The sequence below is a fragment of the Myotis yumanensis genome, unplaced genomic scaffold, assembly GCF_028538775.1.
Source record: "Myotis yumanensis isolate MYYU_CA2020_CCGP unplaced genomic scaffold, mMyoYum1.0.hap1 SCAF_2, whole genome shotgun sequence".
Taxonomy (NCBI): domain Eukaryota; kingdom Metazoa; phylum Chordata; class Mammalia; order Chiroptera; family Vespertilionidae; genus Myotis; species Myotis yumanensis.
Window position 1 is genome coordinate 27,734,598 of NW_027223753.1, and position 26,791 is coordinate 27,761,388.

At 42.3% G+C, this 26,791-nt stretch overlaps 1 protein-coding gene across 1 annotated transcript in view; it reads left to right on the forward strand.

Moving 5' to 3' along the window:
• ZSWIM5 (zinc finger SWIM-type containing 5) overlaps positions 1–26,791 on the forward strand; it is a 109,066-nt gene that overhangs the window by 36,628 nt on the left and 45,647 nt on the right. Inside the window, exon 2 of the mRNA XM_070404883.1 lies at positions 24,670–25,026. Within this exon, the coding sequence (XP_070260984.1) occupies positions 24,670–25,026 (357 nt within the window). The remainder of the gene's footprint in view (positions 1–24,669; positions 25,027–26,791) is intronic.

Genomic DNA, 26,791 nt, shown 5'->3' on the forward strand with positions numbered 1-26,791 from the left:
AATACCTAATTTTGACATAGTATTTGGTTATATCATGAAGAAACTTGCACTTGCTCCTGATTGTTTAAGAGGTGGGTGCATATGCAAAATTATTTTTCCTCTTTTTTTGTCTATACACAATTTTTTTTTGTTTTTGATTTTTAATTACAAAACGGAACAAAGAATGACAGCCACATTAGGTCTTGACAAGGATCCTTTTACTTGAAAGACCACTCTTATAGTGAGTGATTTTTTATTCAAGTGAATATTCATATATTTCTCTGACTTAGGTATCCCTAATTTGTATGAAATGACAGCCTGCAGACCATTTTATTTGATTGCAGTTCCTTCACCTTAATTATCTTTTATGTCTATATAAACTGTGAACTTGCCATATCCATCTTGACCCTCCCCCACATCTCTCTGTTTGTATTTTCTTTCATTGTAATGTTCCTCTTTTCTCTTCAGTGGGCATTCACAGATTGTTTTTGGAGTTCATTAAAAAGGGAGTGTGTTGTCTGGGTAGAAAATTACATTTGCATGCTTGAGAGAGGCCTAAGGGTTTTTATGGGGGTTAGCAAATACCCTGGCTTTTTTATTCTTTTGGGAGAAAGAAATGAGAAAATGGGGTAGTAAGAAGGGAGTTTTGGAAAGGAGAAAAGTAAGAATTGTTGAGGTGATTTCTTCTGGCTCCATATTTTTCTTTTCATATTATATACACCTGATTTTTTTTATTTGATTTTTTTTTACAGCATGTATAGACCACTTGACTAACAATGGGACAGATTAGAGGCCTTTCTTAGAACTGTTTTTGAATGCACAGTAGAATTCTGCAAAGCAGAAACCTTTCTGGTAATGGTAATTGTACATTTACTAGTGAAACTGGCAAGGTGAAACATATGTAGATATATTTTTTCTTTTCCTTTTTTGTGGTAATTGGAGGGGGTATTTTATTTATTTATTTTAAAATATTTTTATTGATTTCAGAGAGGAAGGGAGAGGGAGAGAGAGAAATGTCAGTGGTGAGAGAGAATCATTGATTGGCTGCCTCCTGCATGCCCCCATTGGAAATCAAGCCTGCAATCCAGGCATGTACCCTGACCTGGAGTCAAGGGTCAACTACTGAGCCACGCCAGTCAGGCTGGAGGGGGTTTTGTATAGAAAGACTAGAGGCCTGGTGCACAGATTTGTGCACCAGTGGGGTCCCTCGGCCTGGCCTGCGCCCTCTCGCAATCTGGGACCCCTTGGGGGATGTCAGATAGCTGGTTTTGGCCCAATCCCTGCAGGCCAGGCCAAGAGGTCCCACCAGTGCATGAATCCATGCACAGGGGGGCCTCTAGTATGCATATAAGATCTTTGGTTAATCTCTTCCCACCCTCCCATCTCCCCCCTTCCCTCTGAGATTCATCAGTCTGTTCCATGTTTCCATGCCTGTGGTTTCCACTCCTGCATTGAGCATCTGCCCCCTGGTGGTCATTGCACATCATAGCGACCAGCCGGTTGAATGGTCAAACAGTCGCTTAGGCTTTTATATATATAGATTATTTCTTGAAATAATATGGCATTTCATCTAAACTGGTATCTATATAGAAGTTTAGCTATGTTTGAATTAGGATTTCCTACTTTTAAAACTTAGGGTTTTTTTTTTATTGACTTTCCTAATTTTACTTTAATTATTTGTTTTATTAAAGTACTAGAGGCCCGGTGCACAAAAATTTGTGCACTCGGGGGGGGGGAAGGGGGAGTCCCTCAGCCCGGCCTGTGCCCTCTCGCAGTCTGGGACCCCTCGGGAGATAACGACCTGCTGGCTTAGGCCTGCTCCTGGGTGGCAGAGGGCAGGCCCAATCCCTAGGTGCAGCCCCTGGTCGGGCTCAGAGCAGGGCTGATTGGGGAGTTGGGGCACCGCCCCCTGTCATACACAGAGCAGGGCGGATTGGGAGGTTGTGATGCCACCCTCAGTCACGCTCAGGGTAGGGCTGATTGGGGGGTTGGGGCACCGCCCCCTATCACACTCAAGGCAGGGTCAATGGGGAAGTTGCGGCACCACCCCCTGTGATGCACAGAGCAGGGCCAATCAGGGGGTTGGGGCGCTGCCCCCTGTCACTCACAGAGCAGGGCCCATCAGGTGGTTGGGGAGCTCCCCCGTCACGCACAGAGTAGGGCCAATAGGGGAGTTAGGGCACCGCCCCCTGTCACACACAGAGCAGGGCGGATCAGGGGGTTGGGGCGCCACCACTGTCACACTCAGGGCAGGGCCGATGGGGAGGTTATGGCTCTACCCCGTCACAGACAGAGCAGGGCCCGTGGAGGGGGGGGGGGTTGGGGCGCCACCCCCTGTCACACACAGAGCAGGGCCGATCAGGGGGTTGGGATGCCACACCCTGTCACACACAGAGCCGCAGGGCGATCAGGGGGTTTGGGCGCTGCACCCTGTCATGCTGATCTGGTGCCAGGAGACCTCTCGGCTCCACTGATCCCGGTGCTGGGAGGCATATTACCCTTTTACTATATAGGATAGAGGCCTGGGGGCTGGCTGGTTTGCCCTGAAGGGTGTCCTGGATCAGGGTGGGGGTCCCCACTGGGGTGCCTGGCCAGTCTGGGTGAGGGGCTGAGGGCTGCTTTCAGGCTGGCGGTTTTGACTGAAGCTCCCAACCACTCCTTTTTTTCTTTTTTTTTTTTTTCTTCTGGGCCAGCTTTAGCTCTGGCTCTAGCTCTGAGGCTTCTGCTGCTGGTTTGTTTGCCGTTGGTTTGTTTGCCGTTCTATAATCGAAACAATGTATAACTTCAGCTCTGAGATCCCAGCCGGCTATATTTGTTACAAAGTTTCAAACTGCCAGCTCAGAGGCCGGCACAGGCGGGGAACGTTGGAGTCTGCAGTCACGGGAGCAAGCAAGCCTCATGTTCGCTTCCAGCTGCCTGGCTGCCGGCCGCCATCTTGGCTGACAGTTAATTTGCATAAGGATATGCTGATTAGCCAATGGGAAGGGTAGCGGTCGTACGCCAATTACCATGTTTCTCTTTTATTAGTGTAGATAGTTGGCATTCAATATTGTATTAGTTTCAGATGTACCACATAGCGATTTGACATTTATATACCTTACCATGTGATCACCACAATAAGTCCAGTAATCATCTGTCACTGTATAAAATTATTATTGACTGTATTCCCTGTGCTATTCACTACATTCCCTTGGCTTATTTATTTTATAACTGAAAGTTTGTACCTTTTACTTCCCTTCACCTTTTTCACCCATCCCTTATTCACCTCCCTTCTGGCAACCATCAGTTCATTCTCTATGAGTCTGTTTTTTAGTTTATTTATTTTTTTAAAGATTCCACATAAGTGAAATTATATGGTACTAGAGGCCCAGTGCATGAAATTCGTGCACAGGTAGGGTCCCTAAGCCTAGCTGGCAATCAGGGCTAATCTGTGGGGTGACTGGCAAGGCAATCAGGGGGAGGCCCCACTGGCACCCGCCTTGGCCAGCCTAGCCCTGCCCCTCACCACCACTGGTCACCTCCCTCTGTGGGGTGACCAGCAGGACCATCAGGGAGGCCCCCTGCTGGCACCCACCTTGGCTGGCCTGGGGTGTGGGCTGGGGAAGCTCCTGCGATGAGCGTCTGCCCCCTGGTGGTCAGTACGCATCATAATGACCAGTCGTTCCGCCGGTCATTCCACTGTTTGGTCAATTTGCATATTAGGCTTTTATTATATAGGATAATTTCAAGAATACAATTTTATTCTTTTTTATGTCTGAGTAATATTCTATTACACATATCTTCTTTATCCATTTGTCTATCAGTGGACAGGTAGGCTGATTTCACATCTTGGTTATTGTACATAATGCTGCAATGAACATAGGGGTGGCACATATCTTTTCAAATTAGTGCTTTAGATTTCTTTGGATAAATACTCAGATGTGAAATTTCTGGGTCATATGGTAGTTCTGTTTTTTATTTTTTGAGGAATTTCTATTCTGTTTTCCATAGTGGTTGCACCAATGTACAGTCCCATCAACAGTGCATGAGGGTTCTCTTTTCTCTACATCTTTACCAACACTTATTATTTATTGACTTTTTGATAATAGCTATCCTGACAGGTGTAAGGTCGTATTTCATTGGGGTTTTGATTTGCATTTCCCTGATGGTTAGTGATGTTGAACATCTTATTATATTTCTGTTGGCCATCTGTTTGTCTTCCTTAGAGAAATGTCTACTTAGGTTCTCTTCCTATTTTTTTTTTTAATCAGGTTATTTTTTTTATGTCGAGTTGTATGAATTCCTTATATATTTTAGATATTTACCCCTTATTGGATATATCATTTGCAAATATCTTTTCCCACTTGGTAGGTTGTCTTTTTGTTTTGTTGATGGTTTTCTTTGCTGCGCATAACCTTTTTAGTTTGATGAAGTCCCATTTGTTTATTTTTGCTTTTGTTGCCCTTGCTGAGGAGACACACCCAAAAAAGATACTGCTAAGACTGATATCAAAGAGTTGACCTCCTATATTTTCTCCTAGGAGTTTTATGGTTTCAGGTCTTACATTCAAGTCTTCAGTCCATTTTGAGATAGTTTTTATGTATGGTGTAAGATAGTGGTTTTGTTTTATTCTTTTGGTGTGGCTGTCCAGTTTTCCCAGCATCATTTATCAAAGAGACTGTTCTTTTCCCATTGTATATTCTTGGTTCCTTTGTCTGAAATTAATAGACCATATATGCATGTATTTATTTCTGGGTTCTCTATTCTGTTCCATTGATCTATGTGGTTGTTTTCATTCTAATACTATCTAATGTTTTGATAATTATAGCTTCGTCATATCCTAAGGGGGGCAAAAGTAGGTTTATAGTTGTAAGTATGCAAAACAGTGTATTCTTTTTGTTATTGTTAATCCTCACCCAAGGATATTTTCCCATTGATTTCTAGAGAGAGTGGAGCGGGGGGAGGGAGGAGAGACAGAGAGAGAAACATCGATGTGAGAGAGACACATCTCTTGGTTGCCTCTTGCACGTGCCTGTCTGAGGCTGGGAATCAAGCCTGCAACAGAGGTACGTGCCTTTGACTGGAATCGAACCCAGGACCCTTCAATCTGTGGGTTGATGCTCTACCCACCAAGCCAAACCGGCTAGGGCAAAAATCAGTGTATTCTTGTATTATTATTATTTATTTATTTATTGTATTATTTATTTGTATTATTTGCCTTTTTATTATTACTGTTATTATTTTGTATCCTCACTTGTGATTTATCTTTTAGGTAATGATGTCTAGTAATTTAACATATTTTTGCACACCCCTGTAGGTTGTAATCATAAACTCTAATGATCCAGCTTTGTTCTTCTTTCTCAAAATTGATTTTTTGTGGTTCCATACAAATTTTGAGATTGTTCTGTGAAAAACCATTGGAATTTTAATAAGGATTGCACTGAATCTGTGGGAAGTATGGACATATTAACAGTATTAATTCTAATCTACATGCATGGACTATCTTTCCCGTTATATGTGTCATCTCCAATTTCTTTATCAATATCTTATAGTTTCATTATACAGGGCTTTCTCCTCTTTGGTTAAATTTATTTCTCGATATTTTATTCCCTTTTATGAAATTCTAAATGGCATTGTTTTATTAATTTCTTTTTCTGATAGTTTTTTAATAGTATACTAGTGGCCCAGTGCACGAATCCTTGCACATTGAAAGGAAATTAATTAGAAGAAATATTTTAATATCACTATTTGCCCTTTCTCTATAATAGAAGTGTCAACCAAATTCACCATCAACAATGACAGATGGAAACACATGCATGTGATTGGCACCAGCAAGAGCTTTATATGTATCACACAAGTCAACTTAGCCATATGTGTGTATGTATGTATGTGTGTGTATATATATATATCCTGTACCTTGTATGATCTTGGAGGCTGACGGACGCCCACCAGCCACTTAAATTTGGCTGCCGTCTAAAAAGCGGGCATCTCTCTCTCTCTCTTTCACTGCTCCTTTCTGGATGTATTCTCCAGGGCCAAAACCACAGCAGGCATGGGTCAGTCAAGTAAAAGCCACTAGGGTGACCGCCGCTAGAAGAAAAAGTCTCCCATGTCAGGATAAATTGGTGCCGGGTCGGGTTGCAACGGTTCTCAAGCTGTGGGTTGCGACCCCTTTTGGGGGTCGAACGACCCTTTCATAGGGGTTGCCTAAGACCATTGGAAAACATATATATAATTACATATTGTTTTTGTGATATATATTAGAGGCCCGATGCATGAAAATTCATGCACTGAAGTGGGGGCGTCCTTCAGCCTGGCCTGCCCCCTCTCACAGTCCAGGAGCCCTCAGGGGTGGAAGACGACCTGGTGATCAGGAGAAGGCGACACCCCATCACACCTCTGCTGCTGCCACTACCATTGCCGGCAGCGAAACCTGAGCCCGGCCCTGGTTACCTGAGCCTTGGGCGGCCCCAGGTGGCTGGGCATCTGCCATCCAAGGCTTGCTTGCACCTCGGGCCAGCCTGGGCGGCTGGGGGGCTAAGGGGACTGGGGGACTCCAGAGGCAGGCATGCAGAGTGGCCAGGCTCGCATTGGCGCGGGCCCGGTCTTGCCATGCACCTGCCACCCCAGTAGGGCTGAGGGGACTGGGTGCTGCCATCTTGTGCCTGTGGGTGCCACCATCTTTGAGGGTGGGGCAGTCAATTAGCATATTCCCTCCTTATTGGCTGTGGGAGCCACCATCTTTCAGGGAGGGGCAGTCAATTAGTATATTCCCTCCTGATTGGCTGTGGGCGCTGCCATCTTTTCAAAAGCGTGAGGGTCAATTAGCATATTCCCTTTTTATTAGATAGGACTAGAGGCCTGGTGCACAAAAATTTGTGCACTGGGGGGGGGGGGGGGGGCGTCCCCCAGCCCGGCCTGTGCCTTCTCGCAGTCTGGGACCCCTCGGGAGATAACGACCTGCTGGCTTAGGCCTGCTCCTGGGTGGCAGAGGGCAGGCCCAATCTCTAAGTGCAGCCCCTGGTCAGGCTCAGAGCAGGGCCAATTGGGGAGTTGGGGCGCCGCCCCATCATGCACAGAGCAGGGCGGATCTGGAGGTTGCGATGCCACCCTCAGTCACGCTCAGGGTAGGGCCGATTGGGGTTTGGGGCACCACCCCCTGTCACACTCAAGGCAGGGTCGATGGGGAGGTTGCGGCGCCACCCCCTGTCACGCACAGAGCAGGGCCAATCAGGGGGTTGGGGCGCTGCCCCCTGTCACTCACAGAACAGGGCCAATCAGGGGGTTGGGGCGCTGCCCCCTGTCACTCACAGAGCAGGGCCCATCAGGGGGGTTGGGGCTCCGTACCCTGTCACGCACTGTGTAGGGCCCATCAGGGGGTTGAGGAGCTCCCCCCTGTCACTCACAGAGCAGGGCCGATCAGGGGGTTGGTGCGCTGCACCCTGTCACACACAGAGCCGCAGGGCAATCAGGGGATTGGGGAGCTCCCCTCTATCAGGCACAGAGCAGGGCTGATCAGAGGGTTGGGGCGCCTTCCCCTGTCAGGAACAGAGCAGGGCAGATAGGGAGGTTGTGGCCCCGCCCCCTGTCACTCACAGAGCCGCAGGGCGATCAGGGGGTTTGGGCGCTGCCCCTGTCACGCTGATCCCGGTGCCGGGAGCCTCGCTGCTCCGCTGATCCCGGTGCCGGGAGGCATATTACCCTTTTACTATATAGAATAGAGGCCTGGTGCACGGGTAGGGGCCGGCTGGTTTGCCCTGAAGGGTGTCCTGGATCAGGGTGGGGGTCCCCACTGGGGTGCCTGGCCAGGCTGGCTGAGGGGCTGAGGGCTGTTTTCCGGCTGGCAGGTGACTAAAAGCTCCCAACCGCTCCTTGTTTTCTTTTTTTTTATTTTATTCTGTGCCAGCTTTAGCTCTGAGGCCTCCCTGCTGAAAACATCGATACAATGTTGCGGTCCGGGGCTGACTGAAAGCCGGTTTCTGGGGTTTTGTTTAGCTTCTTATTTGCAACATAGTAATAGTTGCTTAGAGTTGCAGCTGAGAGGCCGGCAAGGCAGGCGGGGAACGTTGGAGTCTGCAGTCACTGGAGCAAGCAAGGCTCCCTGCTGGCTTCAGTGCATGGCTGCCGGCCGCCATCTTGGCTGACAGTTAATTTGCATAAGGATACGCTGATTAGCCAATGGGAAGGGTAGCGGTCGTACGCTAATTACCATGTTTCTCTTTTATTAGTGTAGATAGGACCAACTTGCTTAATTAGACCTGCTTTCTGATTTAGCTAAACTTCTTCCAGTCCAGTGAAGCATCCCAACTTCTCTTTCAGGTAATTGTCAGCAACACAGCAGTAAATATCAACACGAAGCAGATTATTATTGTAGATCACGCAGGGAGAACAAAGAGTAAAATATTTAACTGCAGCAGTGTTTGACTATATTCTGCTCAGTGAGAAAACCTGAAGTCATTTTCAAGGTCCACCATTTCTTACTTCTTTTCAGTCGGGTCAAATTTCTGAGCTTTCTAAATCTCCGTTTTCCGGCTAATGAAAAGAAAATAGGATTACACCAAGTCTCCCATCTACCTACTCCAGGACTTCTGTAAGGATCAAATGAGATGAGGCATGGGAAAACGCTTCACAGACATTTGGTTACAGTGTAAAGTGTTTGCACCTGGCTTTAAAACACGTCGTGTACCTGGGCTGAAGAAACTGCAAGGGGCCTAGAGTCATTGCTAGGGAGAGCAAGCCAGACTTTGCTACATGATGTCATTACCCAGCACCCACAGCGACTGTTTCCAGGCTGGCCATGGAGTCTTGGCAGCGTCGGCTGTGATTTGGTGGGCTGTTGCTCCACGGTGGTGGCAGGGCCTGTGTCCCACTTGGGGGAAGCTGAGTGTTGCTTTGTTGGCCAGGTCCACAGTGCCATTTCTCTGTAAATGGCAAGTGTGCGTCACAGCAACTCCGGCATTGAGCATCTTCCCCCTGGTGGTCAGTGCCCGTCATGGCGACTGGGCCAGTCGGAAGCTGAGGACACTTAGCATATTAGCCTTTTATATAGATAGGTAGAAATGAAACTGATTTATGTATTTTGATTTTGTATCCTGCAACTTTACTGAATTGGTTTATTAGTTGTTTGGTAGAGTCTTCAGGATTTTCTATATATAATGTCCTGTCATCTGCAAATACGGATAGTTTTACATCTTCTTTTCCTATTTGGATGCCTTATATTTCTTTTTCTTGCCTAATTGCTATGACTCAGGCTTCCAATACTATGTTGAATAAGAGTTGAAAGAGTGGGCATACTTGCCTTGTTCCTGATCTTAGAGGAAAAGCTTTCAGTTTTTCTGTGGGGTATAATGTTAGCTGTGGGCTTGTCAACATATATGGCCTTTACTGTGTTGGGGTAAACTCCTTGTATACCCACTTTGTTGAAAATTTTTATCATGAATGGATGTTGAATTTTGTCACATGCTTATTTTATATCTACTGAAATGATCATATGATTTTTATTTTTCATTTGGTTAGTGTGGTGTATCACACTGATTGATTTGCAGATGTTAAGCCATCCTTGAATCTCTGGAATAAATTCCACTTGATTATGGTGGCTGATCCTTTTCATGTATTGTTGGATTCTGTTAGCTAATGTTTTTTGAGGATTTTTACATCTTATGTTCATCAGAAATATTGATCTATAATATTCTGACTTATAATATCAGAAGGGTGGTTTCCTTCTATTCCTCGTTTGTTGAGTTTTTATCATGAAAGAGTGTTGAATTTTGTCAAATGCCTTTTCTGCATTAATTTCTTTTCTGCATCAATGAAATGATCCCATGTTTCCCCCCCTTTATTCTGTTAATTTAGTCTATTATATGGATTGACTTTTATATGTTGAACCATCCTTACATTTCAGGAATAAATCCCACTTGGTCATTGTGTATAATCTTTTTAATATGCTGCTGAATTTTGTTTGCTGTATTATGTTGAGGATTTTTAAAAAATATATTTTTATTGATTTCAGAGAGGAAGGGAGAAGGAGAGAGAGATAGAAACATCAATGATAAGAGAGAATCATTGATTGGCTGCCTCATGCACACCCCACACTGGGGATTGAGCCTGCAACCTATGCATGTGCCCTGACCAGGAATCAAACTGTGACCTCCTGGTTCATAGGTCGACGCTCAACCACTGAGCAACACCAGCTGGGCAAGGATTTTTTCATCAATATTCATAAGAGATATAAATCTGTATTTTTCTTTTCTTGTAGTGTTTTTGCCTGGCTTTGGTATTGATATTGCTGGCTTCATAGAATGAGTTAGGAAGTATTCCCTCCTCTTCATAATGGTTGTGCACATTTTATGTTCCCAACAACAGTGCCCAAAGATTTCTATTTTTCTGTATCGTCACTAAAACTTATTTTCTATTCCGGTGATGGCTATTTCAATAGGTGTGAGGTGATATCTCATTGTGGGTTTAATTTATGTTTTATGATTAGTGATGGGTTGAGCATCTTTTCATATGCTTATTGTAAATCTTTTTTGAAGAATTATCTATTCAAGTACTTTGCTTATATTTTAATTGGGTCATTTATTGCTGTTGAGTTGTAGAATTTTTTTTAAAAATGTATTTTTATTGATTTCAGAGAGGAAGGGAGAGGGAGAGAGAGAGAGAAACATCAATGATGAGAGAGAATCATTGATCAGCTGCCTCCTACTGGGGATCAAGCCCACAACTTGGGCATGTGCCCTTGGTCGGATTCGAATCTGGGACCCTTTAGTTTGCAGGCCAGTGCTCTATACACTGAGCCAAACTGGCTAGGGCTAGAAGTTTCTTATATATTCTTAATATTAAGCCCTTATCATATGAGTTGCAAATATTTCCTCCCATTTTATAGGTTGCCTACATGATCTAATTTAATTTACATTTTAAGATCAGTCTGGCTGCTGAGTAGGAACTGAATCAGCATAGACTATATCAAGAGTAGAAGTAAAAATCAGTTAGCAGTCTCTTGCAGTAAACTAAGAAACAAATGGTCAGGGCTTGCTGGTGCCAAGGGAGACAATGGAAGGAATAGAATAATATTTTGGAAGTAGAACCAACATGATGTAATAATAGACTGTATGTGAAAGGTCAGAGAGAAGGAAAAGTTAAGATTTCTGGGTTGCGTACTTTGGTAAATGGCGATGCCATTTCTTGAGATGGAGAAGATTGGAGGGAAGCTGTGCCAGGAGCAGTGGTAGACGAAGGTATAGGCTGAGATCACTAGTACATTAAGTATGATGTGCCTGTGAGGCATCTAAGTGGTAACATCAAGTAGGCAGTTGAATATAAGTATTTTAAATTTAGGAAAGTGTCCTACACTATAAATACAAGTAACTATTTTGGAATAGTCAATATACAACCTGGGGCTTCAGGATAAAAAACACAATTCACAGCATAATTTAATAAAATACCGAGCATACTTATTTACTTCGCAGACTTCCACAGTTGTGATTTAACCTTGGCTTTACTCTGGTTTAACAAGAATTCTAACTTTTCTCTTTACTTATAGGAAGGAAAAGCTAAGAGAAAGTACTGCTCTTAGTTGCTCTTGTACTACTGGATCCCACTGGCTATTTTTTAAAAATATATATATTTTATTGACTTTTTACAGAGAGGAAGGAAGAGGGATAGAGAGTTAGAAACATCGATGAGAGAGAAACATCAATCAGCGGCCTCTTGCACACTCCCCACTGGGTATGTGCCCGCAACCAAGGTACATGCCCTTGACCAGAATCGAACCTGGGTCCCTTCAGTCCGCAGGCCGACGCTCTATCCACTGAGCCAAACCAATCAGGGCCCACTGGCTATTTTTTTATTCTGCTACCCTAGTTCAGGTTTCACTTACCTCCTAGCATCTTTCAGCATTCTGCTTTTTTCCAATTTAAACCAAAAAAAAAAATAAGAGGAAGTGATTCTGCTTACATATGCACTGTTTTCTTAGGTTTACCCTCTGCTGCTTTTTTCCAGCCTGGATGGAAATTCTCTTGAATTCTTCTTTTCTGTGCTTCCTGTCCTTTGAAGGCTGGAACTGTTATAAAACCTAATTGGCATTAGACACAAAAGATTATTCATTAACTTTTTTCTAAGACCCACAGCTTGATTCTATTTTTTAAAGGGACCCATCTCTTTCTTTTATTCTGAACAGACATTTTATAATACATTTGAACAGAGCATGCACAATTTTTAAACAATTGCTTTATATGGTATATTTAGTTAGAAACTTATTTTCCCAAAGAAACAATATGAAAATGGTGCTTTGGTTTCTCCAACTAATTCCAAAGTCTTGTACACTGTAGTTCATTTATAATTGGCAATAGCTGTAGCCTTGTTTCTTGGACACAGTGACACATCTCCCATGGGTTATTTCTAATATTGCATAAGGACAAGGACTCTATCTACAGGGCCCAGTAATTTGTTTAACTTCCTGCACTTGCAGCATGGAATCATAGACTGTATGAGCCAGAGGAGACTTTAGAGAAAACACAGTCCAAATTACTTATTTTGTGAAGGAGAAACCTGAGCACCAAGGAACCTAAAAGACTTCTCCCTACCTCTTCTTACCTCACATCATTGAAATTTGCATATGTTGATACATCTGTTTAGAATTTCAGAGAAACTCCTTACTAGCCATCTAGATTCAGTTTTTCCTCTTCTTTTTTTAATATATGTTTATTGATTTCAGAGAGGAAGGGAAAGGGAGAGAGAGATAGAAACATCAATAATGAGCGAGAATCATGGATCGGCTGCCTCCTGCATGCTCCCCACTGGGGAGAGAGCCCGCAACCCGGGCATGTGCTCTTGACCAGAATCGAACCCAGGACCCTTCAGTCCACAGGCTGATGCTCTATCCACTGAGCCAAACCAGCTAGGGCTAGATTCAGTTCTTCTAGGAAATTTTCTGAGTCACTCCAATCTCTCTGTTCTTTCCATACCTTGTATATAACTTTTATAGAACTGGTTATCTACAAGTTGTATGACCTTGTGGCAAGTCACCAAACATCTCTGAATTTCAGTTTATTCATCCATAAATAATAATAATACAGTCATGCACCACGTAATGATGTTTCATGAGTGACCCACCACATATATAGTGTTGGTCCCATAATATTATAATGGAACTAAAAAAATTCTATTGCCTAGTGATGTAACCATTGAAACATATAGTGCAACTCATTCATGTGTTTGTGGTGATGATGGTGTAAACAGATCTAAAAAGTATAGCACATACAATTATATATAGTACATAATACTTGATAATGATAATAAGTGACTATATTACAGTTTTTAAAAAAATATATTTTATTGATTTTTTACAGAGAAGAAGGGAGAGGGATAGAGAGTTAGAAACATCAATGAGAGAGAAACATCGATCAGCTGCCTCTTGCACACCCCCTCCTGGGGATGTGCCCGCAACCAAGGTACATGCCCTTGACCAGAATCGAACCTGGGACCCTTCAGTCCGCAGGCCGACGCTCTATCCACTGAGCCAAACCGGTTAGGGCTATATTACAGTTTTATGTATCTACTATACTATTTTTTATTTTTTGTCAATTACAGTTGATATTTAATATTTTATATTCATTTCAGGTGTATAGCATAGTAGACACTTATATAATTTACAAAGTGACCCTCCCATCCCCATAAGTCTAGTACCCATACCTGGCACCATACATAGTTATTAACAATATACTAGTGGCCTGGTGCACGAAAATTTGTGCACTCGGTGGGGGAAGGGGTCCCTCAGCCCGACCTGTGCCCTCTTGCAGTCCAGGACCCCTTGGGGGATGTCCACCTGCCAGCTTAGGCCCGCTCCCCAGGAGATTGGGCCTAAGCTGGCAGTCAGACATCCCTTTGGCAGCCCGGGAGCCCTCGGGGAATGTCCGACTAACGGCTTAGCGTTAGTGAGACATCCTTAGTGCTGCCACCACTGTGTTTGCCTGGCTTCTGGCTGAGCATGCTCCCCCTGTGGAAGCGCCCTGACCACCAGGGGGAAGCTCCTGCATTGAGCATCTGCCCCCTGGTGGTCAGTGCGCGTCACAGTGACTGGTCGTTTCTTCTCCATTCCGCCGTTTGGGTCAATTTGCATATTACCCTTTTATTATATAAGATTATTGACTATATTCCCTACCCTGTACTTTACATCCCCATGACTATTTGTAACTGCCAATAGGTATTTGTTTTGTTTTTTAAAGAGAGCTTGTTCTTTGTTTTTTTTAATCCTCACCCAAGGATATTTTTTCCATTGATTTTTAGGGAGAGTAGAAGAGAGAGGGAAAAACAGAGAGAAACATCTATGTGAGAGAAACATATCAATTGGTTGCCTCCTGCATGAGCCCTGACAGGCCCCGGGCCCAGGGAGGAGATTGCAACCAAGGTATGTACCCTTGACCGGAATTGAATCCAGAACCCTGTGGTCCGCAGGCCGACGCTCTATCCACTGAGAAAAACTGGCTAGGGCTTGTACTGCTTCCCCCCCGCCGCCCCCCCATTCTCCAAAAGTAATTTCTATTAATATTTTGTTCAATTTTCTTCTGTGCTGTTTTTAATATCATTGTGATCATAATCATATTATATAAACAACTTTGCATTATTTTATACTTAAAATGATAATGTAATGATTATCTGAGCAGTATCATTGTACTATCTTTGTAAATATCATTTAATGGCTTTAATAATTTCTATATTGCTCCATTGTTTGGTATTTGACTATTATAATTAATGTTTTCATAAACATCTTTGGGAATAAACTGTATTTTCTTAAAATTGGGGCATTGAGCACACACACACACACACATATATATATATATATATATATATATATCTAACTTTGAAAAACTATTTTACAGAATCATAACTTTCCACAGTGACTAACTTTTATTTATTTATTTATTTATTTATTTTTTATTTTTTAAATATATTTTATTGATTTTTTACAGAGAGGAAGGGAGAGAGATAGAGAGTCAGAAACATCGATGAGAGAGAAACATCGACCAGCCGCCTCCTGCACATCTCCCACTGGAGATGTGCCCGCAACCCAGGTACATGCCCTTGACCGGAATCGAACCCGGGACCTTTCAGTCCGCAGGCCGACGCTCTATCCACTGAGCCAAACCGGTTTCGGCAGTGACTAACTTTTAAAGGAATTCATGTCTTTACAACAACTTTGTTAAGTAGTTAAAGCAACTCATTCCTCTGGCTACTCTGGTGGAGAAAGACTAGAGGTTAATTTAGAATAAAACAGTAATGAACTCATTTCAGTAGGTAGGGCTTGCACTTCTTTTTTAAAAAAATATATTTCTTTATTCATTTCAGAGAGGACGGGAGAAGGAGAGAGAGATAGAAATATCAATGATGATAGAGAATCATTGACCTCCTGTACACCCCCTACAGGGAATGGGGCCCGCAACCCAGGCATGTGCCCTTGGTCGGAATCGAACCTGGAACCCTTCAGTCCGCAGGCTGATGCTCTCTCTATCCACTGAGCCAAGCCTGCTAGGGCGGGCTTGCACTTCTTAATCTCATCTTTTTTATCCAGCTCCGAAACCCCTCTCCCATATGGCAACCATCAATTTTTCTCTGTATCTATGAGTCTTTTTCTGTTTTATTTGTTCATTTATTATGTTCTTTAGATTCCACATATGAGTAAACTCATATCATATGTCTTTCTCTGTCTGACTTATTCACTTAGCATCTTGCAAATGGTAAGATTTCATTCTTTTTTATGGCCAAATAATATTCCATTGTATGTATGTACCACATCTTCTTTATTCAATTGGCTATTGATGGGCACTTAGTTTGCTTCCATATCTTAGCTATCCTATATAATAAAAGGCTAATATGCAAATCGACCAAACGGTGAAACGACCAGTCACTGTGACACACACTGACCACCAGGGGGCAGACACTCAAGGCAGGAACTGCCCCCTGGGGATCAGTGCGCTCCCACAGGGGGAGCGCTGCTCAGCCAGAAGCCAGGCTCAAGGCTGGCGAGCAAAGAGGTGGTGGCGGGAGTCTCTCCCACCTCCGTAGCAGTTGGACATCCCCTGAGGGCTCCCAGCCTGCGAGAGGGCACAGGCTGGACTGAGGGACCCCCTCCCCCCCCACCAAGTGCACGAATTTCATGCACCAGGCCACTAGTTGTAAATAATGCTGCAATGAACATGGGGTTGCATGTATCTTTTCAAATTAGTGTTTTGTATTTCTTCGAATAAATACCCAGAAGTGGAATTGCTGGGTCATAAGATACTTCTACTTTTCATTTTTTCAAGAAGCTCCATACTGTTTTCCATTGTGGCTGCACCAATTTGCAATCCCACCAACAATACTCAAACATTCCCTTTTCTCCACATCCTTGCTAACTCTTGTTGTTTTTTGATGTATTGATGATAGCCAATCTGACAAGTGTGAGGTAACATCTCATTGTGGTTTTAATTTGCATTTCCCCAATGATTAGTGATGTTGAGTAGCTTTTCATGTCTATTGACCATCTGTGTGTCATCTTTGGAAAAATGTATATTTAGATCCTCTGACAATTTTAATTGGATTATTTGTTTTTTTGGTGTTAAGTTGTATGAGTTCTTTATAAATTTTGGATATTAACTCCTTATTGGATGTATCATTGGCAAATGTCTTCTCCCAGTTGGTAGGTTATCTGTTGATGGTTTCCTTTGCTGTGCATAAACTGTTTAGTTTGCTGTCTTCACATTTGTCTTTTCTTTTGTTTCCCTTGACCTAGGAGATAATCATAATAAAAAATACTATCACTAAGAACATTATCAGTTTACTGCCTATGTTTTCTTTTAGGAGTTTTATGGTTTTGAGTCTTGAAATTTAAGTCTTTTGTCCATTTTGAGTTTATTCATATATATGGTATAAGAAGGTGGTCTCGTTTTATGTTTTTCATTTATCTACTTAGTTTTCCCATCACTATTTATTGTATAGACTGTCTTAACCCTAGTGTATATTCTTCCCTCCTTTGTCACATAGGCATGGGTTTATTTCTGGGCTCTCTATATTGTTTCACAAATCTATGTGTTTGTTTTTATGCCACTACAATGTCGTTTTGATTACTATATTCTTATATAGTTTGATATCAGGTGGCGTAATACTTCCAACTTTGTGTTTCTTTTTCAAGATTGCTGTGACTATTCAGGGTATATTTGTGGTTTGATATTCATTTTATAATTTGATCTAGTCCTGTAAAAATACTCTTGGGCCTTAACTAGTTTGGCTCGGTGGATAGAGCGTCGGCTCATGGACTGAAGGGTCTGGGGTTTGATTCCGGTCAAGGGCACGTACCTCAGTTGCAGGCTTGATCCTTGGCTCCAGGTCAGGGCACGTGCAGGAAGCAACCAATCGATGTGTCTCTCTTGCATGAATGTTTCTGTCTCTCCCCTTTCCTTCCATTCTCTCTAAAAATCAATGGAAAGCACTAGCCAGTTTGGCTCAATGGATAGAGAGTCGGCCTGTAGACTGAAGAGTTCCAGGTTCAATTCTGGTCAAGGGCACATGCCTGGGTTTCAAGCTCAATCCCCAGCAGGGGAAGTGCAGGAGGTAGCTGATCAATGATTCCCATCATTGATGTTTCTATTTCTCTCTCCCTTTCTCTCTGAAATCAATAAAATATATTTAAAATAAATAAGTAGACCCTTCCCTGAACCGGCCCCATACTCTTTCCACACCTTCCCCCACCCTCTCAGCACCCTTCCCATACTCCCCCCCGCAAAAAAAGAATAAAATAAATAAATAAGTAAATATCCTTGGGTGAAGATTAACAAAAAAAGTTTAAAAAAACAAAAGCTCAGTATTTTGATAGGAGTTGCATTAAATCCATAGATAGATTTGGGTAATATGGACAATTTAACAATGTTAATTCTTCCTATCCATGAGCAAGTTATATGCTTCCATTTATTTGTGTCTTCTTCAGTATCTTTCTTCAGTGTCTTATAATTTCTGAGTATAGGTCTTTTCCTTCCTTGGTTAAATTTATTCCTAGGTATTTTATTTTTTGATGCAATTGTAAATTGTATTTTTTTTCTTAATTTTTCTTCCTGATAGTTCATTATTAATGTATAAAAATGCAATTGAGCCCTAACCCGTTTGGCTCAGTGGATAGAGCATCAGCTCAAGTACTGAAGGGTCCTGGTTCGATTCTGTCAAGGGCATGTACCTCGGTTGTGGACCCTTGCGTGTGGGAGGCAACCAGTTGGTGTGTCTCTCTCATATTGATATTTCTCTCTCTCCCCCTTTTCCCTCTCTTCCACTCTCTCTCCAAAGATCAACGGAAAAAATATCCTCAGTGACGATTTTTTAAAAAAGCAACTAATTTCTGAATATTGTATTAATTTTGTATCCTGCTATTTTACTGAGTTCATGTATCAGTTCTAATAGTTTCTTGGTAGAATCTTTAGGGTTTTTATATATAGTATCATGTCACCTGCAATTAATGATAGTTTTACTCTTTTCTTTCCAATTTGTTTGCCTTTTAAAAAAATATATTTTTATTGATGTCAGAGAGGAAGGGAGAGGGAAAGAAAGTTAGAAACATCAATGATGAGAGAGAATCATTGATTGGCTGCCTCCTGCATGCCCCCCACTGGGGATCGAGCCCGCAACCTGGGCATATGCCCTGACCAGGAATCGAACTGGCGACCTCTTGGTTCCTGGGTCGACGCTCAACCGCTGAGCTACACCCAGCTGGGCTGTTTGCCTTTTATTTCTTTTTCTTGTCTGATTGTTGTGGCTTAGACTTGCAAAGCAAACTTCCCTGTCTTAAGGAAAATAGTTTCAGCTTTTCCTCATTGAGGATGATGTTAGCTGTGGGTTTGTCATACATATTTGCTTTTATTATGTTGAAGTGTGTTCCCTCTACTCCCACTTTGCTAAGAGTTTTGGTCATAACGGATGTTGGATTTTGACAAATGGTTTTTCTGCATCTGTTGATAGGATCATATGATTTTTGTTGTTGTTGTTAATTACCCGAGGATATTTTTTCCATTGATTTTTTGAAACAGTAGGAGGAGAAGGGAGGGAGGGAGGAGAGAGAGAGAGAGATGAGTCTCCCGAGAATATTCCTTGCCCCCACCCTGGATATTTTTTTTCATTGATTTTTTTTAGGCTGATTCTAAAATTTATTTATTTATCCTATATAATAAAAGGGTAATATGCAAATGGACCCTAACAGCAGAACGACTGGGAATGACTGGTCACTATGACACACATTGACCACCAGGGGGCAGATGCTCAATGCAGGAGCTGCCCCCTGGTGGTCAGTGCGCTCCCACAGGGGGAGCTCTGCTCAGCCACAAGCCAGGCTGATGGCTGCCAGCACAGTGGTGGTAGCAGGAGCCTCTCCCGCCTCCTCAGCAGCGCTAAGGATGTCCGACTGCAGCTTAGGCCTGCTCCCCTCTGGCAAGTGGACATCCCCCGAGGGCTCCTGGGCTGCCAGAGGGATGTCTGACTGACAGCTTAGGCACAATCCCCCGGGGAGCAGGCCTAAGCCAGCAGGTGGACATCCCCTGAGGGGTCCCAGACTGTGAGAGGGCACAGGCTGGGCTGAGGGCCCCTCCCCGAGTGCACAAATTTTTGTGCACAGGGCCTCTAGTTTATTAATAATTCTTTATTATTGAAAGTATTACCTATTTCCCCTTTTTTCCCCCATTGATCCCCTCCAGCTCCCCCTCACACCCCTCTGCCCTTGGCCTTCAGCACCCTATTGTCTGTGTCCATGGATTATGCATTTATTCATATGCATTCAAGGTCTTTGGTTGTTTACCTCCCACCCACCCACCCTCCCCCATCATCCCTCTGAGATTCTGCACTCTGTTCCATGCTTCCATGTCTCTGGATCCACTCTATTCATCAGTTTGTTTTGTTATTTAGATTCCACATATGAGTGTGATCATGTGATACTTGTCTTTCTCTGACTGACTTATTTCACTTAGCATGATACTCTCCAGGTCCCTCCATGCTGTCTCAAAGGGTAAGATATTTTTCTTTTTTACTGCTGCATAGTATTCCATGGTATAAATATACCACAGCTTTTTTATCCACTCATCTCCTGATAGGCACTTGGGCTGTTTCCAGATCTTGGCTATTGTAAATTGTGCTGCTATGAACATAGAGGTGCATACATTCTTTCTGATTGGTGCTTCAGGTTTCTTAGGATATATTCCTAGAAGTGGGATCACTGGTTCAAATGGCAGATCCATATTTAATTTTTTGAGGAAACTCCATACTGTTTTCCACAGTGGTTGCACCAGTCTGCATTCTCGGGGTAATTTTTTAATGCTTTAAAATAAATCTGAATACTATTTTGAAGACTCTCAAACATAAATATTTGATCAGTTAATATTATGGTTGATAAAAATATCTACATGTATCCTCTTCCTTTTGAAAAGCAGTTTATTGTTCAATTTTTATTTTCCCCCAGTAATGTAGGCTACTGAATGGAATAGGGTAATTTCTGAAATCATTTTACAATTATATGTTGCCCTTTCTCTGTTCAAATCAATAGTCCATGTGGTAATTACTAGCCTATAGCATCCATTTGGGCAACATGTGTACCTTGTATATGTGCACATTGTTTCTGCAGAGAACTGCCTAAAGAGGGTGGTATTTTCCCCCAATCTGTGTTCAAGTCAGTGAACTAATGAGCAGGTATCCGATCTGCAGTTCTAGAATAGATTGGTTACCCACCAATATACAAGAGAACTTGTTCTCTAAGTCCTCATGCTCCACAGAGTAGTTGGGGAGAGGGGTGGAAATGAAATTGCTATTTTTAAGTGATTGTTTTATGCATGTTAGATTTTTAAATGAATTTTCCAAACAAATTCTTCCCATTTTATTTTTCTACATAAAATGTTTCTAAAATAACAAAAGAAAAAAAGCTATGTCTTTTAAACTACATACTTACTCCCTTTATAGAGATCCAAGTAAAAGAGTACTGGAAAACTAGGTGATGCAAGGGCATCTCTGTAAGTGAATGCCTGGGCTTGGGAAGCCTCATTGTCCTTTAACTGGTTACTGGCACAGATGGAGAGTGGAGACCATTGCTTGCAGAAGCTGGTGCTTGAGAAGGGCCAGAGGTTAATACAAGGAAAACCTCTTGATTTGCTAGAGGAGTCTGGGAGGGGAGCAGATGGCCACTAGAAGGGCCCTCCAGCTTACTCAGCTGCTCTGAGAAGCTTAGGGTGACCTCTCTAATACAAACAAACCAAGTAGCTCCCAGGGTAATGGGGCAGCATCATTTGTATTCCCGAATAACAATACTATTCCTCACTGAAATCTCACTCACTCACACCCAGTGTTGTGGGCGCCATCTGCTTCCTGTGAACCGATATAGGTGCTGGCCCTGGCCAGTTGGGATTGCTATTGAATGATATCTCTGGGAAATGTGTTCTTTACAAATTACTTTCACATGAGTCTGATAGGTATATAAGTATTATTGTGTCTTTTTGACAATTAAGAAACTGAGACAAAGAGGAATTGAGATATATTGGAATTAGAATGCAAGCACCCTGATTCCTCCGTTCTTTCTATCATAGTATGAGTCCACAGAGCCATTCCAGGGTTCTTGTTTAGAGAGTAGTTATCCAGCTTTTGAATAAGGCTTTCTGGAAAGAAAATTAGTTATTTTGAGGATGTCGCTATCACTGTTTATTCCTTTGTATGGCTACCGTTTTGCTAGGTGACAGAAAAGAGAAAGAGTGACTGCTGGTATACTGTTGTGGCCTTCCAGGACTCAGAAATTAAGTGAGAAAGTTTAATGTACATAATACAATATCATCAAAACCAAATGTATTCAAGAGGAAAATATACTCATTCAAAGGAGTTACCTAGTTTATATATAATGTGTACACACACACACAATATACTCTTAAACCAACTATAAGGAAAATAATTCTTTCTATAAACCACAGCTCTCCTTTCCCTGCCATTGGCTGAAATTATATTCATTTTCATGCATTAGCACCTGCTCATGGGTCTGGTGAATCAAAAGAGCAATGAGCAAAGTGGTTTTAATTGCCCAAGCTTTACTAGAGCCTTTCTTGCACTCAGAAACACAAAAGACTGAATAGTGTCAGAGGGCTGTACTGAGAAGTGCTTTCCTTTAGAACTCTCAGCAGATGATTCACTCATTATGCTGAGACATTGTCTTGTACAGATGAGTTCATGAGCCCGTCATTCCAACTGTGAGAGCATCACAGAGCAGTCAGTTTCAGTTGCCTTGAACAATTGCCCAGGAAATCAGGCAAACACCAGAGTTTACAGACTTGTCATTAGTGCATTTTTTGTAGAATTGTACTTGCTAATTACTTTTATAAAGTTTTGTATACATAATTTAAACTGCATAGTCATATTCAATATATCGTAATAATTAAGAATGAAGTCTCTGGAGCCAAACTACCTGTGTTCATATCCCAATTCTAACTTTTTACAGGCTGTGGGGTTTTATTTTATTTTTTTAATCATTTTTATTTTTTAATTACAGTTGACATATAGTATTATATTAGTTTCAAGTGTACACTCCAGTGATCAGACATTATATAACTTCCTAAGTGATCAATCCCGATAAGTCTCGAACCGATCTGACACCATACATAGTTATTAGAATACCAGAGGCCCAGTGCACAAAATTTGTACACTGAGGGGGGAATAGGGGGTATCTCAGCCTGGCCTGCACCCTTTCACAGTCCAGGACCCCTTGGGGGATGTCCACCTGCCAGCTTAGGCCAGCAGTCTGACATCCCTCTTGCAGTCCAGGACTCTCGCAGTCTGGGACCCCTCGCTCCTTACCCTCCACCTGCAGCGGAGGCGGGAGAGGCTCCCACCACTGCTGCTGCGCTCACCAGCTGTGAGCCCAGCTTCTGGTTGAGCTGCGCTCCCCCTGTGGGAGCACACTGACCATTAGGGGCAGCTCCTGCATTGAGCGTCTGCCCCCTGGTGGTCAGTGCGCATCATAGCGACCATTCGTTCTGCCTGTCATTCCCCGTTCGGTTGCTTTGCATATTAGGGTTTTATTATATAGGATTATTGACCATATTTCATATGCTGAATTTACATCCCCATGACTATTCTGTAACATCCAATTTGTACTTCTTAATCTCCTCACCTTTTTCACCATTCTCCCAACCCCTCTCCCATCTGACAACCATCAAAATGTTCTCTGTATCTATGAGTCTGTCTCTGTTCTCCTTGTTCATTTATTTTTTTAGATTCAATTGTTGATATACACTGAGTGGCCAGATTATTATGACCACCTGACATTTGTAGGCAAATTAGCTATAATTTCTCGCTGAAGTTGCTAGAGGGCCAGATCATTATAAATGTCTAAATAGCACAACATACCTAAGTATCACTGCTGATCAAGTTCATCCTATCATGTTGATGGCGTATCCCAATGGAGATGGCTTCTTCCAACAAGACAATGCGCCATGCCACGGTGCTCCTGTTGTGCAGGAGTGGTTTTAAGAACATGAGGGAGACTTTACCTTGCTTAGGTGGCCCCCACAATCACCAGATCTCAATCCAATTGAGCATTTGTGGGATGAAGTTAAAAGAGCCATCAGGCAGCTGGTTCCACAACCATCAAATCTCATAGAACTGGACAGTGCTATTCATCAGGCATGGTGTCAGATTCCTCGCATAGCCTTTCAACATCTCGTGGAGTCAATGCCAAGAAGAATCGCTGCAGTATTGAAGGCAAAAGGTGGCCCAACGAAGTACTGATGGGGTGGTCATAATAATATGGCCGGTCATAATAATCTGGCCACTCAGTGTATATGTATTTATTGCACAGTAATCCCAGAGTGGGAAGAGAGACCAGGTATAATAATAGTTCTGCACAATATCCAGTCAGTGACCCATGATTTCTCAAGCACAGTGATGTGGGCTGACTGAAAAGCTGCACCGAGTAAGGCATCTTGGCCTGGAGAGGGAAGACAGCTCAGAGGCAGTCCTAACACAGACCTCTGCATCTGCTCTCTTGGGACAGTGCACCCCAGATAAGCCACCTATAATGGCAGGAGGCACTCCCAGAGAATACAAACTGCATACACACACACACACACACACACACACACACACACACACACGGGACAGGGAAGGCCAAACACATGAGTCCTTGCTGTTCAGGCCCATATAGCACAAGGCTCTCTATGATCAGACATCCTGTTAGTTACCATTCCTCATTAGCCAGCTACATGGCTGCAGTAGAGAGATTAAAGCTGAAAATCAGGTTGAGGGAGAAAGCACCTCTCACTTGCAAACTCTTTGTCCCCCAAACTACTGCCCAGTAGGTGCTGGTATGAGCCTTGAGATGAATAGATAGATAGAGCTCAAAATTTACTACAGATATTTTTTAACTTATTTTGGTTTCCTTATTAACCTTTTTGAGACTTGTGATGAAAGCTATGAACTATCACCTCAGAAAAATGTACATATGTACAAACAAAAGTTGTCTTATTAGTTCAGGAAGACTCTAGGATAAAGACTTCTTCTAGATTGTGTGTTCCTGAAGAGCAATACCCATGTTGCATTGACCTATCTTTGGCAGGGCCTACCATATATATAGGAGATACTCAGCAAATAGTATCTGAATTGATTAATTAAAATGCAAGATGAAAATCTTCAAGTTTTTTACTACAGAATTTCTAAACACACTTTCTTTTGTTTCCTTAGGCTTCCATCTCAGTGGCACAGTGACTGAGCCAGCCACTACTTCTGAACCAGCAATGACTTACAAAGTTGCAATCAGTTTTGATCGATGCAAAATCACTTCAGTGACATGTGGCTGTGGCAACAAGGACATATTCTACTGTGCTCATGTGGTAGCACTCTCACTCTACAGGATCCGTAAACCAGACCAAGTCAAATTGCGTCTTCCTATCTCAGAAACCCTTTTCCAGATGAATAGGGACCAGCTACAAAAGTTTATTCAATATTTAATCACAGCCCACCACACTGAAGTTCTTCCTACTGCACAGAAACTGGCAGATGAGATTCTATCCTCCAACTCAGAAATCAACCAAGTGAATGGTAATTGTACAATATTTTTGTTGCTAAAAATCTACTTAGTTGCTTTATTTTATGTTTAGAGGTTGGGATATTTTTGCAATTATAATCAGTTAACCTTAATCAATTTAGTTGGGAATATATGAAAAATTAAAATTTCAATGTAAAACAAAATGCAACAGGTCTTAAAGAGAAGTAATAATAAAGTGCTCAGAAGAGTGTTACTGCCTTTATTTGTACATATATACTTTGACAGGTGGCAATGAGGTATATGGCTAATTCAGAAAGGGGGTAAAAAAAAGAGTCCCTCTTGCCAAGTGAACTAAGCAGTACATGAACTTGGGCAGCATTAGCCTCTCTGTGTACTTATTTTATGGTTTCCATTTCTCATTGTGGCCCTGACTCTAGATCTGAGGAAATACTGACAATGAGAAGTGTTGTTTTTAGCCAAAAAATAGGCTGGGGAAAGAGGGAGGGAAGTAAAGAGAAAAGCATAACTAAAGAGAAAAGCATAACTAAAGTCATAAGGAAATGTTGTTGACTTCTGGGAATACTAAGTTTCTAGCTGGAACATAGCATAAGTATAGGGAAGACAGTGCTAGAAATGAAAGATAGAGCCTGTGCATGGAGGGCCTTGAATGCCAAACTCTAAGGCAGTGGTTCTCAACCTGTGGGTTGCGATCCCTTTGGCGGTCGAACGACCCTTTCACAGGGGTCGCCTAAGACCATCCTGCATATTAGATATTTACATTACGATTCATAACAGTAGCAACATTACAGTTATGAAGTAGCAACGAAAATAATTTTATGGTTGGGTCACAACATGAGGAACTGTATTTAAAGGGCCAGGAGGTTGAGATCCACTGTTCTAAGGCATCTGGACTTAATTTAGTAAGATTCTGAATCATCATGAAGACTTTTGAGCAGGGAAGTGATATGATCAGGACTCTGGTTAGAATAATACATTTGAAGAAAAGTAGCAAATAATGGATATCCTAGTCCTTCCTTAGCAGCTTCATTTTCTATGGTTTTAGTTACTTGTAGTCAAACGCAGTCTGAAATATTGAAGTGAAAATTCCAGAAACAAACAATTCATATAAGTTTTAATTTGCACACAATTCTGAGTAGTGTGATAAAATCTCACTCTGTACTGCTCTGTCCCACTCAGGACATGAATCATGCCTTTGTCCAGCATATCCATACTGTATACACTACCCACCTGTTAGCCACTTATTAGCCATCTTGGTTATCACAACTTCCCTGGTATCACAGTACTTGTGTTCAAGTAACCCTTATTTTATTTAGTAATGGCCCCAAAGCACAAGAGTAGTGATGTTGGCAATTCGGATATACCAAAGAAAAGTTGTAAAGTGCTTCCTTTCTGTGAAAAGGTGAGTACAATACAATAACGTAACTTTTATTACAGTATATTGTTATAATTATTCTATTTTATTATTAGTTATTATTGCTAATCTTCCACTGTGCCTAATTTATAAATTAAACTTTATCATAGGTATGTATGTATAAGAAAAAAACATTGTATATATTGGGTTCAGTACTATCTGTGGTTTCAGACATCCACTGGCGGTCTTGGAATGTATACCTAATGGATAAGGAGGGACTACCTTAAAGTGGAAGATCGTATGTGTTAATTAGTATTTGTGGACTAAATGAATGTGTGAACCCTCCTGATCCCTCGGGAATAAGATGCACCAGAAAAGCTTTGCTGTGCAGAACTGGATTTCATTTAAGCAGGGCTTTAATATAGAGAAAAAGAAAAATGATTAAA